This window comes from Musa acuminata, chromosome BXJ3-4, assembly GCF_036884655.1.
Source record: "Musa acuminata AAA Group cultivar baxijiao chromosome BXJ3-4, Cavendish_Baxijiao_AAA, whole genome shotgun sequence".
Taxonomy (NCBI): Eukaryota; Viridiplantae; Streptophyta; class Magnoliopsida; order Zingiberales; family Musaceae; genus Musa; species Musa acuminata.
In genome coordinates, this window is record NC_088352.1 from 5,581,527 (window position 1) to 5,596,391 (window position 14,865).

The 14,865-nt window shown below is 46.7% G+C and overlaps 3 protein-coding genes across 4 annotated transcripts; all 3 read right to left on the reverse strand.

The window, feature by feature from the left end:
- Nucleotides 1-1,274: 1,274 nt before the first annotated feature.
- Nucleotides 1,275-4,977, reverse strand: LOC135635077 (uncharacterized). Its single transcript, XM_065145921.1, has 5 exons — nt 4,530-4,977; nt 4,320-4,447; nt 4,126-4,238; nt 3,616-3,801; nt 1,275-1,448 (listed from the first exon to the last, which is right to left on the reverse strand). Exons 1-5 carry the CDS (start codon nt 4,871-4,873, stop codon nt 1,419-1,421), a joined length of 801 nt encoding a protein of 266 aa, XP_065001993.1. The 5' UTR covers nt 4,874-4,977; the 3' UTR covers nt 1,275-1,418.
- Nucleotides 4,978-5,893: 916 nt separating this feature from the next.
- LOC135637187 (U-box domain-containing protein 30-like) lies at nt 5,894-11,848 on the reverse strand. 2 transcript variants are annotated; one of them, XM_065149711.1, is made up of 2 exons: nt 7,182-11,848; nt 5,894-7,112 (listed from the first exon to the last, which is right to left on the reverse strand). In XM_065149711.1, exons 1-2 carry the CDS (start codon nt 7,827-7,829, stop codon nt 6,462-6,464), a joined length of 1,299 nt encoding a protein of 432 aa, XP_065005783.1. In that variant the 5' UTR covers nt 7,830-11,848; the 3' UTR covers nt 5,894-6,461. The 2 variants fall into 2 exon arrangements, with proteins under 2 accessions (XP_065005783.1, XP_065005782.1); XM_065149710.1 differs by having other exon boundaries at nt 5,896-8,109; nt 8,311-11,848.
- Nucleotides 11,849-11,981: 133 nt separating this feature from the next.
- Nucleotides 11,982-13,531, reverse strand: LOC103980856 (lecithin-cholesterol acyltransferase-like 1). Its single transcript, XM_009397378.3, has 2 exons — nt 13,043-13,531; nt 11,982-12,969 (listed from the first exon to the last, which is right to left on the reverse strand). Exons 1-2 carry the CDS (start codon nt 13,438-13,440, stop codon nt 12,060-12,062), a joined length of 1,308 nt encoding a protein of 435 aa, XP_009395653.2. The 5' UTR covers nt 13,441-13,531; the 3' UTR covers nt 11,982-12,059.
- Between the last annotated feature and the right edge of the window lie 1,334 nt (nt 13,532-14,865).

Sequence of the window (14,865 nt, forward strand, 5' to 3'; positions counted from 1 at the left end):
AAATTTAAATAGTTACACTCAATCACAGATTCAATCCAAAAAATCTTATTTCAAAATTGAGTCGTTCTAAATTTATAAAAAATAGAAAAATTGAAACTAAACATATTATGGTGTCACTCTAGTAGTTCTAACGAAGATCGGATAGATTTAATAAAAGTTTAATAGATTACATTCAATTGATTCAACCCAAAAATATCATATATGAAAATTTATTCACCCTAAAATTATAAAAAATATTAAATATCTTACAAAAATATACTGGTAGTTCTAGAAAAATTTAAATTAGTTTAATAAAAAAATATTGATTACACTCGAGTTATACTTGTGTTATACTTATGTTATACCCAATAGTTTTGACAAAGTTAGACCCGTTACAATTGAACTTAACTTGATCCAAAGTGATTGTTACAATCGAACTTAACTTGATCCAAAGTGATTCGATCCGAGTCACCCATGTCAAGCCACATTGGCTTATATAAATCTTGACTCGAAATAGCTTGGTTGAAAGGCATTGTTGAGATTTTTAGAAAATGATGTCTCTTATAAAATTAAATTTAGAAACATCATTTGATAAAAGCCCAAGAAGCTTTTTATGATAAATTACCTCTAGCGTCCTAAATATCCTTAATTTGAGACCCTTTCTTTCCTTCTCCAAGATGAATCTGTCAAAATGTTTTCAGTACTACCAAGAAAATAATATTAAAAATATTATATTATAATGTTTTTATGCTGCTTTACATTATTTTTACACTATGTTATGATATTTTCGGTAACACTTAGAAAACATTTTAATGTAGTATAAGAATGTTATTGTTTTTAGTAAAACCAAAAAATATTATAACATGATAAAAATTATTATATTACAATATTTTGGATACAATATTTTTTAATCTTATTACAAAATTATAATATAATATAAATACATTATAACTAGATCAATTCATGGACCAATCCATATGAAGAGACTAAGAAAAAGAATAACTGATTAGCAAATAAAGGGTGCTGTTAGCAATTCTGAAAATAGGGGCCCAAAAAAGACTTTTATTGGGCCAATTGGCCCCTTTTCGTTCATTCATACAAACAAAAAAAAAATCCCTAGATTTTCCCATCATATACCACAGAAAAAATAAATTATTGGATTCAAATACATACTATAGCACAAGAAGCTTCTAAAAAATACAAATATATACAATAAAACGACCGCTACAAACATACATGAGCTAATTTGCAGACTCTCAAAATGTGGACTAAAATCATATTGCACGCTGTCAAAATGCCACCAGAAAAAGCCAGGTATTACATTAATTATCACCTTGCGTTTGGTACACATTACTGCCACATGATATACATGTTAACACAATTGACATTAAGATAAGTAGTAGTAGAAGAAGACCATCATTCTTGAGTTCACGCTCAGATCACCATCTACGAACCAATGATGTCAGTAACTGCAAAAAAAAGAATTTACATGTCACACCAACAAAATAAGAATTTAAGGATAGACTTAAAGTTGAACAAGACCATCATTCATCTTCATTAGAAAGCTACATGTGATACAGCACCTACATATTTATTTATAACATTTTCAAGCCAACGCATATAATAAGTTGAATAAAATTACTTTTTGTTCTTGCACGTGGCCACCTAAGCACCTGCACCTGTCTCCACGAGTCTTTGGACTATCACATTATATAAACACATGCATCTCTATGAATATTTGTGCATAGTATATTTAGTGCATGAAACTCTTGCTAATCCGAGATTTAGAAAGGTCAATGTTTGTGGCCATACCTCTAAATATAGAGAGGTTATTTTTGTGACTCGAATCGGGGTCTCTCAAGTTGCAAAAAACAACCTTACAATTATATGAGAAGATATACTATGCATATAAAGAGTAAATGTGTATTTGATAAAAAAAAACAAGGGTGCACATATTGAGCAATAGAGTGTATGAAAGGGTGATTTGCTTTACAAAAAAAAAAAAAAAAAGGACATCTCGCCGATGAATATATGGTAGCTCACTGAAGAATCGTTGAAGGGCTTTGTTTACTATCTCACCCAAGTGCTCTTTGGTGCTTAACCAATAAGTAATTCAGAGAGAATAGCAGACAAAAGGGGAATATGAAATCCCCAGTAGTGATGGGTTGTCACAAAGAGTAGCAAGCCTCCTACGGTTAACTCTTTGCTATTTCTACTCCAAGAATAGCTATTCTACTTTCAAGTGAACAGATAACATAGAAGGTAAATGCCAAATGCCCAGGTTCCACATATGTCACATGACATGCTTATTGTCAGCGGTGCTAAAATGCTAGAATAAGAAACTTTAAGTCAAATATATAGACATACATATTGAACATTGTCAGCATATAGTAGCTGAGATCAAGATTTGCCTGAAAATAACCCACAGGACACCAACGGCAATGTTCACATATGATCATATAAGTATCACAGAATTCTTGAAAGGACAACACCACTAGAAAAATGCATAGGAGTTTCAAGCTAATGCAACATAATTTAGCATGAAAAGCAAAAAAAAAAAAAAAACAGTATATTTTTCTTTCATCATTTGGACAATACAATTAGTCCAATTATAAGATATTCTAAATACCAAACGTTTATGAAGCTAAATTTTGCAAACAACTGATAGACATACAATTGAGAGGAAGCTCAAAGAGTGCAGTAGAACTTTGAGTAACATGGTACAAAATGACGACAAAGTATATGTCATTTTCACTATGTTCAGAGAATGACAGTTACCAAAAAAAAAAAAAGGTAGAACTAGCACATGAGTAACATGTTCTCATATGTATATAGCCAATGAGGACGGATCCATCACATCAAAAGTGCTTGAAAAAAGATTTAACATTGCTACTGATAGACTGACAAATTTTCAGAAAAATAGAAGTACAGAAACAATTGAATGAATCCTTAGCTCTACAGCCAACAGAGACACCTGAATGAATTGATACAAATGCTAATGTGTAAAAGGACTCTTGCATATTCCTACATTGTTGAATGCCTATGATATTAATCATCTCAACTCACCTTATAACCCGTTTTATCAACAAAAAAAATCATATACTAAATAGACTACTTCTGCTAAACATATCGAAACTCAATGAATAACCACTTTGTCAAGAATATCAGTTAAGAACCTGTCTTAACTATGTTGCTACATATTATTACATCGTTTGCAGACCTATTCTGAGTATAATAATACACATGAATTAATGTTCACAGTCCACTCTAATAATCATCCTAGACAAAAACAATGCCAACATTCTAATCCATTAACCTTTAGAACCATATTATATCTGAGGAATCATGCAGAAACTTTCAAAATATTTTTATTAGCATTCATCTTTTATGGCCAGAACTGGCTTGGGTGTTGACATACACATACCAACAAAAATTAATTGCACACAAGAGCAGTAACCAATACATGCACATTGACCTTCTCCAAACCCCGCATTAGCGGGAGCCTCGTGCACTGAGTACGTCCTTTTTATCCAAAAGAGCAATAACCAATAACTGAACCTAAGGTATTGTAAATTATAGTTTGTTTCTTAAGAAGCTTACGAAACAAAACCTTAATGATAAAAATATATTCAGTACCTCAAAAAGTTCGAATGCGCTTCCACGTTTATAGACATCGTTCTGCTTGTTTCTGTTACTCGGAAGAAGATTGCAAACCAAAGCCCTCCATGCTATCAACAAGATCCCAGTACTTCCCATAGTTATCAACATGAACGGAGTTGGCGGAACATGACCTGATGTTGCAGACCTGATTACCAGTCCTAACTGCCAATTATAACATATCAGTAAGCCCATATAAATGGTATTCAACATTTATGAAGGGTCGATTAGAGATGCATCTTATTGGAGAAAAGATACCAAAAACAATGACGAAAGAACATGAAGAAACAGATGCATCTTATATGAAAAGATTTCAATTATTAACAATTGGTCTTGGGCCTACAAGTGAATCTCATGATTGATGTTCCAAATTCTGAGAGGATTAACTAATTCAAAGCTGAATTACCATTGTCACGTGTTTTTGGTAATAATTAGCAATCGTCCAAAGGTAGAATCTAATCCACATCAAGATTTAAGATTAGTACTCACCGGAATGCCAATCGCCCAAGACTTGACAGCTGCGAGAACAGCTTTCATGGAACCATTCACTCCTCTACCGTCATCCCCGTAACCTCCAAGAAAGTAGGCGCTCAAAACCCACCCTGCCAAAGCATAATTGAGAGACCCTCGCAAAAGGCACCCAAACGCATCGCGAAAACAAACAAAGATGGCGACTTGCTAACCAGCAATAAAAGGGTCAGCCGTCCGCAGTGTCTCGAAATCAAAAACAGGCAACCCGTGGCTGAACCTGCCTACCGCCGAGAAAATGAGAAGGCACAAGACGTCTCCGCCCGCGAGAAGACCCACCTGCCTGAAACCCACAACAAACGCATCAATCCACCATCTCACCCAATCAAGGGGGTCCGAATGCGATCGCAATTGGAGAAACTTACGCCCAAGTAAGGAGCTTCGAGGAACCCCCAGGCTTCTCGAACTGGATGACGCCTTCGAGGGGAACGCCGTCGTCGCCGACGGAGACGATCTCGTCCTCCTGAACGGCAGCTGGCGGGGAGGAGAGGGGGCGGGCGGAGCGGCCCGGGTCGACGGCGGGCGCGGAGAGGGACAGTGGGCGCGGCCTCCTAGGGTTCCGGGAGGGGAAGCGGGGGCGGGATTTGGAGAAGAGAGAGGGGTCGGTCTTGGAGAAGGGGCTGAGGGAGGAGGAGACGGCGGAGGAGGAGGAAGAGGGGCATCTCCTGGCGGAGAGAGCTCCATTGGGCGCTTGGCTCAAGAGCAGCATCGGTTCGACCACCAGAAACGAAACGAGGGCGTAATCTTGGATTTTGTTGGAAACCAATCGCTATTCGCAGCCGCTGCTTCAGCGTATAAATTTCAACTTCAGCTGCCTCTTCCTTCCCATCTCTTTCTCTTAGGTTACAATTTGACATCTATGTCCCTCGCAAGGACAGCATGCCCGACCTTTCTCCACCACCTTAACCTTCGGCTATTAGCGAGTTTAATTGGACGTTTCTTGGGCCTGATTCAAGTTTCACGGGCTTGAAGTCCATCTGGGCCCAACAAATCCACCAATAAAATATCATATTAGCTTAGGAAGGTAATTTTAAGCCGCACTTTATGGTGCACCAGTTAAGGATCTGTTCAAGAGTTATAAGATGTAGGATGGTGTGTCTGTGGGATTACTGTATCCTCGGTATGTGTAAGGAACAGCTTCACCATCCGTTGGGTTTCTCGGTATCGGCCAATCGAACATGATGCAACGTTGTATAGATGTTCCCCTAAATGTGAGCCTCTCCTATGTTGCATCAAATGATTTCGCTTATTCAGCAACAACATCAAGGGAGAGTGTCAAGATTGGATGAGTGGAATATCTCAAACAATGTGTAACAACATATCGCTTTGTTTATGTCATAAGATAGTGTATTTTGTTCTCCCAGATGTGAGGGTTAATGAATATTTTTAGAATTCTTGATTATATTTAAATTAATTAGAAGAATCTTAATTAAATTATTATTTTTGAGTGAATTAAGGTTTGTTTATATAAATAAATATTGGGTTTGATTCTTTTATAAATATTAAGGTTAGCATTGGGATTTTATCTGATGTCTATAAATTTCCTTTTATCTCACGACTCTGCGGCACGAGTAACTCGTTCGGAGACAGAAGCGAATTCCAATCATCACAGCTCAATGAGAAACACACCGAAGAGCAATAATTAATCCGTCCCAAGAAAGGGGATGATGCGTTTCAGAACATGAAAGCATACGGAAGACAATGTGCATAGCGTAAGGAGAGTAAAATGTGGACGATTCATGTGGAATCATGACGCTGCTAAATGAAGGTGAACATGGGGAGCATCGAAGAAATGACCTTTGGCAGCAAAGTGGCGTCTTGATCACTGCCCTGGTCAATGGTCATCACCACTCCCCCACCCCACAAGGAAGGAAGCAACTCCAAGCAGCAGTAAACCTCTTCCCTTTCCTCGGCTCAATAAAGTAAACCCTGGAACTTACAAGCTTTCCTTCGTTCCAGATGCCTCTTCTCGGGTTGCTCACCTCAACCATTGCCTGTACCGGGAATTGGTCTTTATTCAAAAGAAATAAAAGAGCTTAGAAATCTGACAACCAAGTTAGATTGTCATTGATCAACCAGTGAACCTGTGTCTGTAACATGAACAGGTACCAACACAGAAACAAAGTTACTCTTATAGATTTCTTTCCTCATCCATAAATAATTACATCAAAAACGGATTATTCTTCATATATGGAGGATGAATGCATATTGTAAGGCCATTACCATCTTATCTCAATCCAAGTGCATAACATTAAGGCCAGTCCGCTAATGGAGTAGTGCAGCAGCAGATCCTCACGTCACTGCATCGTCCTCGTTAGCTTGCACTTGGAAATGAAAAGGGTGGCAGTGTAATTGAGACTACAGAGCTTCAGCAAATCGGATGCTTGTTTCTTTAGCTCCGGAGGGCAATCGCTCTGTATCACAAGCAACAGCCTTGTTGCCAGGCCAGCCTCTACTGCAAGATAAACAAATTCCTCGGGAGCAAGCTTACACACCGCCCATAGTATCGACAACGCATGTCGAGTACAAGCCTCGGACACCTTCATCAGAGGCCTCACTGTGTTGGGAATGGTTTGGGGGCAATCCTTCAATGCTGATCGACCATCAGGGATGGCAGCGAGATCATCCAAGATTTGTAATGCCGATTCCAAGCTGTTTGGGCTCAGGTCTGGCAGTCGCTCGACAAGCTGCGCGACTGCTCTGATGCTCACGATCGAGCTGCGGACTTGGTCGTGGGAGCAAATGGTCTTTAGCAAGCTAAGACCTGCTGAAACCCCGTCGGGTTCTCGTTTATCCTTCACCATCCTTACCAGCCCCACTAAAAGGCTCAGACTTGAGACGATCTCGAATCGGAAACTCTCCGCACCCATCAACACTTCGATGAACCTCGCGCATTGTATCTTCGTCTTGGTTGTTCCCTCGTTCAGCATGTCTACGACGAGTGAGATCTTCGCAGGTTGCATCAAGTCAGTCATTGCTTCTGAATCAAGGTTGAGATTGACAAGAACGGCGATCACCTCGGAGCCGACGGCATGGGAGGTGAAAGGGCCTAGAAGAGAAGATAAAATGCCGAGGACGCCGGAATCGATCACAGGCTTTTCGATGGAGGGGTGGGCGGCAACGATCTTGTGCAGTTCTTTCAGAGTCTGTACTCGCGCCTCTCCCTTGACCTTCTCGAGGCATTGGACGAGCTCTCTGGCGCGGCCCTCCACGTCCTTGGATCGCTTCATCATACGCAGGTAGCGCTGCGAGAACCAGGCGTGGATCAGTTGGTGGAGAGTGCGGTTGGGGGTGACGGTGTCGTCCCAGAGATCCTGCATGGTGGTGGGACAGGTGAGGCGGCCCGTGGAGAACCACCTGAGGATGTTGACGCGCTCGTAGGTCTGGCCGGTGCACAGGGTGACGGGATCCACCATCGGCTCCAGTGAGATGGGGCAGATGAACACGATCGGCACGTCGTTCGCCTCCGCCGCCGAGTCCATCTCCTCGATCATCTCCTTGAGGTCGTGCTTCTTGGCGGTGCCCAAGGTCCCATCTTTGCCGTCCAGGAGGCCGCTAATGACCGCGCCGCCGCCCAAGATGCCATCTTTCACGGCCATGTCGACGTCCATGACTTGCCCGCCGGCTTCCAGCCTCCAGCAAGCCGGTTGCTGGAACTGCGGCATCGCCAGGAACCCCAAGACTTGATCTTTAGTAGTAAAACAGAGGGTGGAGCAGGGGAGGAAGACGAGGACTAGAAGTGGAGGCGAAATGAGTGGATAGAGAGAAAGTTGGGATCACCCAACTGCCCTCCTTTTGGAGTTGTGCGCTGGTTGCTGATGGAGGCTTCGGTGGCTCCGATCAAAAGCAAGCAAGCATCATCACGGCAGGGAGCATCATGGGGCTATAATCCGCGCTGCTTCTCAGGAAACCCAAGGCTCATCCAGGCCTGGTTAGAGCTCCCAACTAGGCTTCACCAAAGGTTAGGAAAAGGCGAAATCATAATCGAGCAAGGCCGAGACCAGTTGGAAGGTAAAGGAACTCGTCACAGTAAAAGCGACAACGGAAACATCCAAGGAAACCAAGAAACAGAACAAAGCAAACAAAATTCTTTTCTTTAAATCTTATTTTCGATGGCAGAGCATGGTAAACAAGTTGAGATCTCACGGAATAACTTGAGAGGGAATCTAAGAGAGAGGGCTAAGAAGCTCAGTGACTGAGAACCCTCAGCCTCCTGGACAAGAACGAGTGAGAGATGACGGCCGCAGACATCATAAAAGACGCATAATGCTGCTACCTCTATTAAACTAACAAAAACCAAAAGGATTGAGGGGGACCTCCCATCACTCTGTGCTCTCTGCGCATATTTCGCCCTTCTTATCAAAGAGAGATGGCATAAGAAAACCAGTGTGGGCCATGGGGGACGTAGCCGAAGCCAAATCCTCTGCAGGGATCCCTGCATTATCTAAAGTTACAAAAGGATCCCCTCCGAAACCGTCCATCTGTGCCTCCTTCAAAACAGGCGGACGGTTAGGATTGGAAGAGCGTCTCCGATGGACGATTTCGATGCTCCCTTGCAGCTCTTCTATGCAAAAGCACATTTGCGTGCGGTATCGCCAATGAACGAGCGCAGGGCGTCGGCAAGCGCACTGCACGTGCAGTCCTGCCGTCGTGGTCGGGCTCGCTTCTTTCTCGAGTCCCCGAAAAGTATAAATTAAGGCAGGTTTTGTCTCAATTTGTTGGGCATTGATTAGGGTAACAATGACTATAAGACTCATATTGACGTTAGCTGTCTCAGATAATGTCTCAGAGTACCTGGTCAATACGGACCGGAGTGTTGATCGAGGTACATTAACATCCTGCTCAGGTTCGATCCTTCACACCACGCCAACGTCGATGTCAGACGTTACCAGGAGTACGATCCTGCTCCCTGTGAGCGGACATATCAGGCAATGATAACCTTCACTATAAAAACCCTCGTGCTCCAAGGAAGAAAGGGAGGAGGGGGACGACGAAAAAAACCCCCTGCGACTATTCACTAACTTGATCGTCGGAGGGGTCGGGCCGAGCTCTCCCGACCCGACCTGTGTCCAAGTGCGAAGACGGAGGTCTCCCATTAAACGCCCAGGCGAGAAGCCCCCTCCCGGAGGAAATGCTGACCCCTTCACGATCGGACCATCGCAGTCGATCTTTTGCAGTCTCAAGGGTCGTCCCAAGAAGATCTCCCACCATTCGGACTCGAACCAAGCCGCGTCGGCCCCGAGGCCACGGCTTAAAGTTGTTTACACTAACATTTTTGGCGTTAGAAGGAGGGCCCGAATGTCGAGGGATCGCTCGATCAACTCAGACGAACCCGCAGCTAAGGGGTCACACTCGATCGGAGCTCCGGGTGAACACCCCCCGCGTGGAGAACCTCGAGACGAACACCCCGCCATGACCTCAAAGCGCTATTGGATGATATTTAACGACCCGGGCTTGTCGCCACCTGATGGTGCCCCAGCCGACCCGTCGTCCGTGTTGTCCGAGGCCTTTCAGGACCTCACTCATCAACTCCGAACTCTAACTGGTATGGTGCAGTCTATTATCCCGCTCGTTTCTCATCTGGTGCACCTGCCTGCGATCCAACCACTGCAGCAATGGGAGCCGCCCGTTCGGGCCCACACGCCACTTGTGGAGCTCCCCACTTCGGCTCAAGTCTGATTAGCCCCACTTGGGGATCGAGTGATGGAAAACCCGAGCAGCCGCCTGGAACCCGAGGCATTATCTTTGGATTCAACGGACTCCCTGTGAGCCTAGCTACGCTTTGTTAGTCAGCGACTCGACGAAGTGGAGAAGGAGGTTCGCAGGTCAAAGAGAGAGCTCGGGGAGGACACACACCAAGGGTCTCCGTTCGCGCCCGAGATACAAGATCAGATGGTTCCCCCAAACTTTCGACTCCCCTCTTTAGACGCATATGACGGCTCCACCGACCCAACGGACCACGTAGCCACTTTCCGTGCCCAAATGGTGCGCTGTACGGAACCTCTGACGCTTTAATGTGTAGAGCGTTTCTCACGACTCTGAGGGGGCCAGCTTGCACATGGTACAGCGGTCTGAAGACTGTGACAATCGCCTCCTTTGATCAGCTCATCAAAGACTTCGAGCTTAACTTCTTGGCCTATGCCCGGCCAAAGCCGACCGTTGCACTGCTCCTCTGACTCAACCAAAGAGAGGACGAACCCTCTCCTATTTTGTGAATCGCTTTATAACACAAATCTGGGGGTTGCCGGACGCTGATCCCTCTTTGTTAGTCCAGGCATTTATGACAAACCTACGACCTTCCAGATTCTTCTGGTCCCTCGTGGAGCGACCCCCCACCACAGCACCAGATATGCTCCAACGGGCTAACCAATACATCGCGACAGAGGCCTGGGTGGTCGTGAGGGGAAGGAGTGACTTTTGGTAGCTGGCTCCATAGAAAAAGTCAAGCACAAGCGGTGGCTATCCAATATAGTCATCGTAAAAGGAATCTAGGCCCTGCCTCAGTCTCTTACGAGCGAAGGCGCAGTATCTACTTGATCGCTTCCCGACTCGCGGTTAGCTCCGACCTAACCCCCTTTTTTGTATCTACATGGCTCGGCCGCAGACTGCCCGAGTTCACTTCGGCGCGGCCTGCCCGCCTGAGCCGTGCTCCTCGGTCGCATGTTGCCCAAGACCATGCCTGCGCGGCCTGCCCGCTTGAGTCGTGCTCCTCGGTCGCATGTTGCCCGAGTCCATGCCTGCGCGGCCTACCCGCCTGAGCCGTGCTCCTCGGTCGCATGTTGCCCGAGACCATGCCCGCGTGGCCTGCCCGCCTGAGCCATGCTCCTCGGTCTCATGTTGCTCGAGACCACAACCTCTGCGCGGCCCGCCCACCTGAGTTGTGCTCCTCGGTTGCATGTCGCCCGAGACCACAACCTCTGCTTGGCCTACCCGACTGAGTCGTGCTCTTCGGCTGCATGTCGCCCGAGACCACAACCTCTGCGCGACCTACCCGCCTGAGTCGTGCTCCTCGGCTGCATGTCGCCCGAGACCACAATCTCTGCTCGGCCTGCCCGACTAAGTCGTGCTCCTCGGCTGCATACTGCCTAGGGCCGCCGCTATACGCCCAACCCTCCTTATTTATTAAACTTCACGATTCCCACACCCCTGGCAACGGACCGACAACCGTCCGGCAGGGATAGTTTCTTAAAGTTGAAGCCATGCCTCGGACCACCCTTTACAACAATCGACGCATAGCTTCCTTCCGGAGGGGGGGGGGGGGGAGGAATATGATGAGGGTAATAATGGCGATAAAACTCGGGTTGACGTCAGCTACCCTAGATGACGCCTCGCAGCACCTGGTCAACACGGACCAGAACGCCGACCGAGGCACATTAACATCTTGCTCAGGCTCGATCCTTCACGCCACGCCAACGTCAATGTCAGACGTTACCGGGAGTATGATCTTGCTCCCTGCGAGCGGGCATATCAGGCAACGATAACCTTCACTATAAAAACCCTCGTACTCCGAGGAAGAAAGGGAGGAGGGGGACGACGAAAAAAACCCCCTGCGACTATTCACTAACTTGATCGTCGGAGGGGTCGGGCCGAGCTCTCCTGACCCGACCTGTGTGCAGGTGCGAAGACGGAGGCCTCCCACTAAACGCCCAGGCGAGAAGCCCCCTCCCGGAGGAAACGTCGACCCCTTCGCGATCGGACCACCGCAGTCGGTCTTCTGCATTCTCAAGGGTCGTCCCAGGAAGATCTCCCACCATTCAGACCCGAACCAAGCCACGTCGGCCCCGAGGCCACGGCTTAAAGTTGTTTACACTAACAAATATGTCACGCATTATGCATTGAATTATCGAATTCATACACTTAATTTAGACTGCATAACATTTTAATCAATCGTATTGTCACGCTCGAAAGACTAGAGAGCTCGCGGTAATGGCGTTTATGCTGCAAATCTCGGCTACTATCTCCCGCAAAGCGCTCTTGTCCTTCAAAATCGAGGTATGGGAGACACCAGGCAGCCTGATCACCTTCAGATCCTGGCTCGCCGACCCCGCCCACTCGGACTCCAGCGCCAATAAGCTCACCAAATTGACCGTGCCATCTCCGTCGCCGTAAACCACCTCCGGCTGCACGTCGAACCCGTCCTCCCCGTAGAACAACGTCTCCGGCGTCTCGACCCCGCTGCCCACCACGCACGTCACCGGCACGCCCGGCTCCTCGAACTTGTCCGTCATCGGCAACACCCGCGTCTTGTACGGGTAGACCCCTTCCTCGAACCCGATGTCCCCCATGAACCCCTGCATGTCCCATGCGGAGTAGCTCTTGTTCCCGGACACGACGAGCGGAATGTGGCCGAACACCTTGGGCGACGGCAGGAGCCACTGGTTGCTCTCGGAGCTCCGCTGCTCGGCCCGGACCAGCAGAGGGTCCACGATGGGGATGCCGAGGGTGTACCCCGACGCAAAGGTGAGCATCTCTTGCACCGTGCCGGCCCATGGCGCCGAGAGGGTGAGCAGGTGCTTGACGTACTTTTGCCGCCATGAGGAAGTGCTGCGGACGAGGAGCTGGAGCGCGAAGAGGCCGCCGAGGCTGTGGGAGAGGAGGATCACGGGCTTGCCGCCATTGGAAGCGCTCGCAGATTCGATTAATTCTTTGAGATCTTCCAGATACTGGGTTCCAACTTTGGAGGGGTGGCCTTCTGCGGCCAGACCGTAGCGGAAGTCGTACGGCGCGCCGAAGAGGTTTTCGCCGTCTATATAGCCAAGCTGCTCCAAGGAGTTCACGAGAGTTGCCATGTATTCGGTGATATGCCTGCGAAAAGACCCTAGTGAAGCCGAGGAACAGGAAGATCCAAGAGAGAGGCCGAGGCGCAGCGAGAACCTACTTGAGGTGAGGGTCGAGGTAGAGGAGCCCCTGAGTGGAGCCGAAGCAGGGGACCCGGGTCAGCACGCCGGGGGCGTTGCGGTAGTCGTCGAGGGCGGCGTGGTAGTACAGCGTCATCCGCTCGGCGAAGCAGCGGGTGAGGGCGGGGACCAGCACCGTCGGGTCGAACCACAGCCTGAACCACCCGTCCTTCCCCTTCCTCGTCGCGGACAGGGCGCAGAGGAGGCTCGACGGCTTGTAGTCCTTCGTCAGCCGGGCCTCCAGTTGGTTGCCGCCACTCCCCGGTATGAGGACCAGAGGGTGGAGATCGTTGCTGCCCCCCGCAGAAAGGCACACGGCCGGCAACAAAGCCATGGGAAAGACAAGAAGGGGAAGGATCAGAATGACATTCATTTCCATTATCCATCTCTCGACCACTGTGTTGCTTAAACTCCCATATGGTTGAGAAGGATGAGAACGTGTGGTAACGGTTGTCTGCTACTTGGAAACTTTTGGCCCATAGAATTTTGTTGTTTTCGTTTGTAAACCAGTCGCATTGATGGGAATCTACGCACCTAAAACGAACATTTGACCTTTTTACCACGCAAGATGTGACAGCACATCCACCCGCATGCATATGTCAGATTTCTGACGTGGCAGTAATTATATGGATCAAAAGACTGGATCTCGTTCAGCAGAAACAGCGCCTACGTCTTAAAATAATGAAATTGACAGGGGGGAATAGAGATTGATCATAATTTTCTTTACTGAGATGAAGCCAAATATATGATCCTCGCAAAGTTGAAATGGCCTACCAAATTACTAACAACTTGATATTCACGAGAGATATGGCTCGTTCCAATCCGTAGGGTCATTTTGATAAGTTCTCCCAAGAGCGAGACAAGAGATAGGAGTTGAATAAGATCGATAAGGATTGCTTCGAGATGATTTATAAACTTCTGGAACTTAAGTGAGCTCAATCTCTTAAGCACTCCGTAAAATAGGTCAATGTCAAGGTTCCTAACTCGACCCATCCGACGCTTGGATTTGTTTCGAGTGGAGAGTATAACTTTTGTGAGGTTCAAAATATGATCTTTGTTTAAGTATCGATGATCGATTTTTATATTTGATAAATCGAACCGATAGAAATTACTTTCCTTTTGTGATGCACTCACGTGAATAACTATTTAGTATGACCCCCTGAGATACGGGTTGACCGATACGATCTCTTGAGGTGTGGGTCAATTTATATAATCTTTCGTAATGGGGTGTCGATTATCAATTCGATCGTCTTCTACGTCAGGTAGATATCTTGTTGTCTTTCACATCAGTTCTTTGGTGGATGACGATTGATATTACAAATTCTTTGTGATAAATGAAGCTCAATGCACTATAACTTATGTCCAGGACTTCTCTAGTTATCTCCCTCAACGGCTAATCATGCTTGATAATTCCATCATGAGAGAGGTTTGGCAACTTAATAACCTTGAGATACCGTTCTGGCAAATTAGACAACTCAGACTCGAGTGCCAACGTGTCGTCATCGCCATGTATGATCTCAGGAAGCTCATCAAATCCTCCTTCCCCGAAGAGCAAAACCTCCGCAGTCTCGATTCCTGTTCCGATCATGCAAGTGTCCGGCACTTGGGGCGCAGTCGGCTCCTAGATGAGTATACGCTCACTCTATCCAATTCCATCGAAGTATATGTTAATTCTTGATGCTGAGTAGTTCCCCTGCTTGGAGATGACAAGAGGCATTTCTCCGAACACTCAGAGCGACAGCAGAAGTCCTGTTCTCCGGCCGCATCACCAAGCGGTCGACGAAGGGGAGCCAATCTCTGTCTA

Bases quoted from the DNA above. Each gene is read 5' to 3' on its own strand.
- LOC135635077 (XM_065145921.1), bottom strand. From the start codon at position 4,873: ATGCTGCTCTTGAGCCAAGCGCCCAATGGAGCTCTCTCCGCCAGGAGA. The intron at 4,239-4,319 runs GTTAGCAAGTCG...ATGCTTTGGCAG, and splicing joins GGCTGACCCTTTTATTGCTG to GGTGGGTTTTGAGCGCCTAC. The intron at 1,449-3,615 runs GTACTGAATATA...TTTTTTTTGCAG, and splicing joins GCGCATTCGAACTTTTTGAG to TTACTGACATCATTGGTTCG.
- LOC135637187 (XM_065149710.1), bottom strand. From the start codon at position 7,829: ATGCCGCAGTTCCAGCAACCGGCTTGCTGGAGGCTGGAAGCCGGCGGG.
- LOC103980856 (XM_009397378.3), bottom strand. From the start codon at position 13,440: ATGGAAATGAATGTCATTCTGATCCTTCCCCTTCTTGTCTTTCCCATG. The intron at 12,970-13,042 runs GTAGGTTCTCGC...GTCTTTTCGCAG, and splicing joins TACCTCGACCCTCACCTCAA to GCATATCACCGAATACATGG.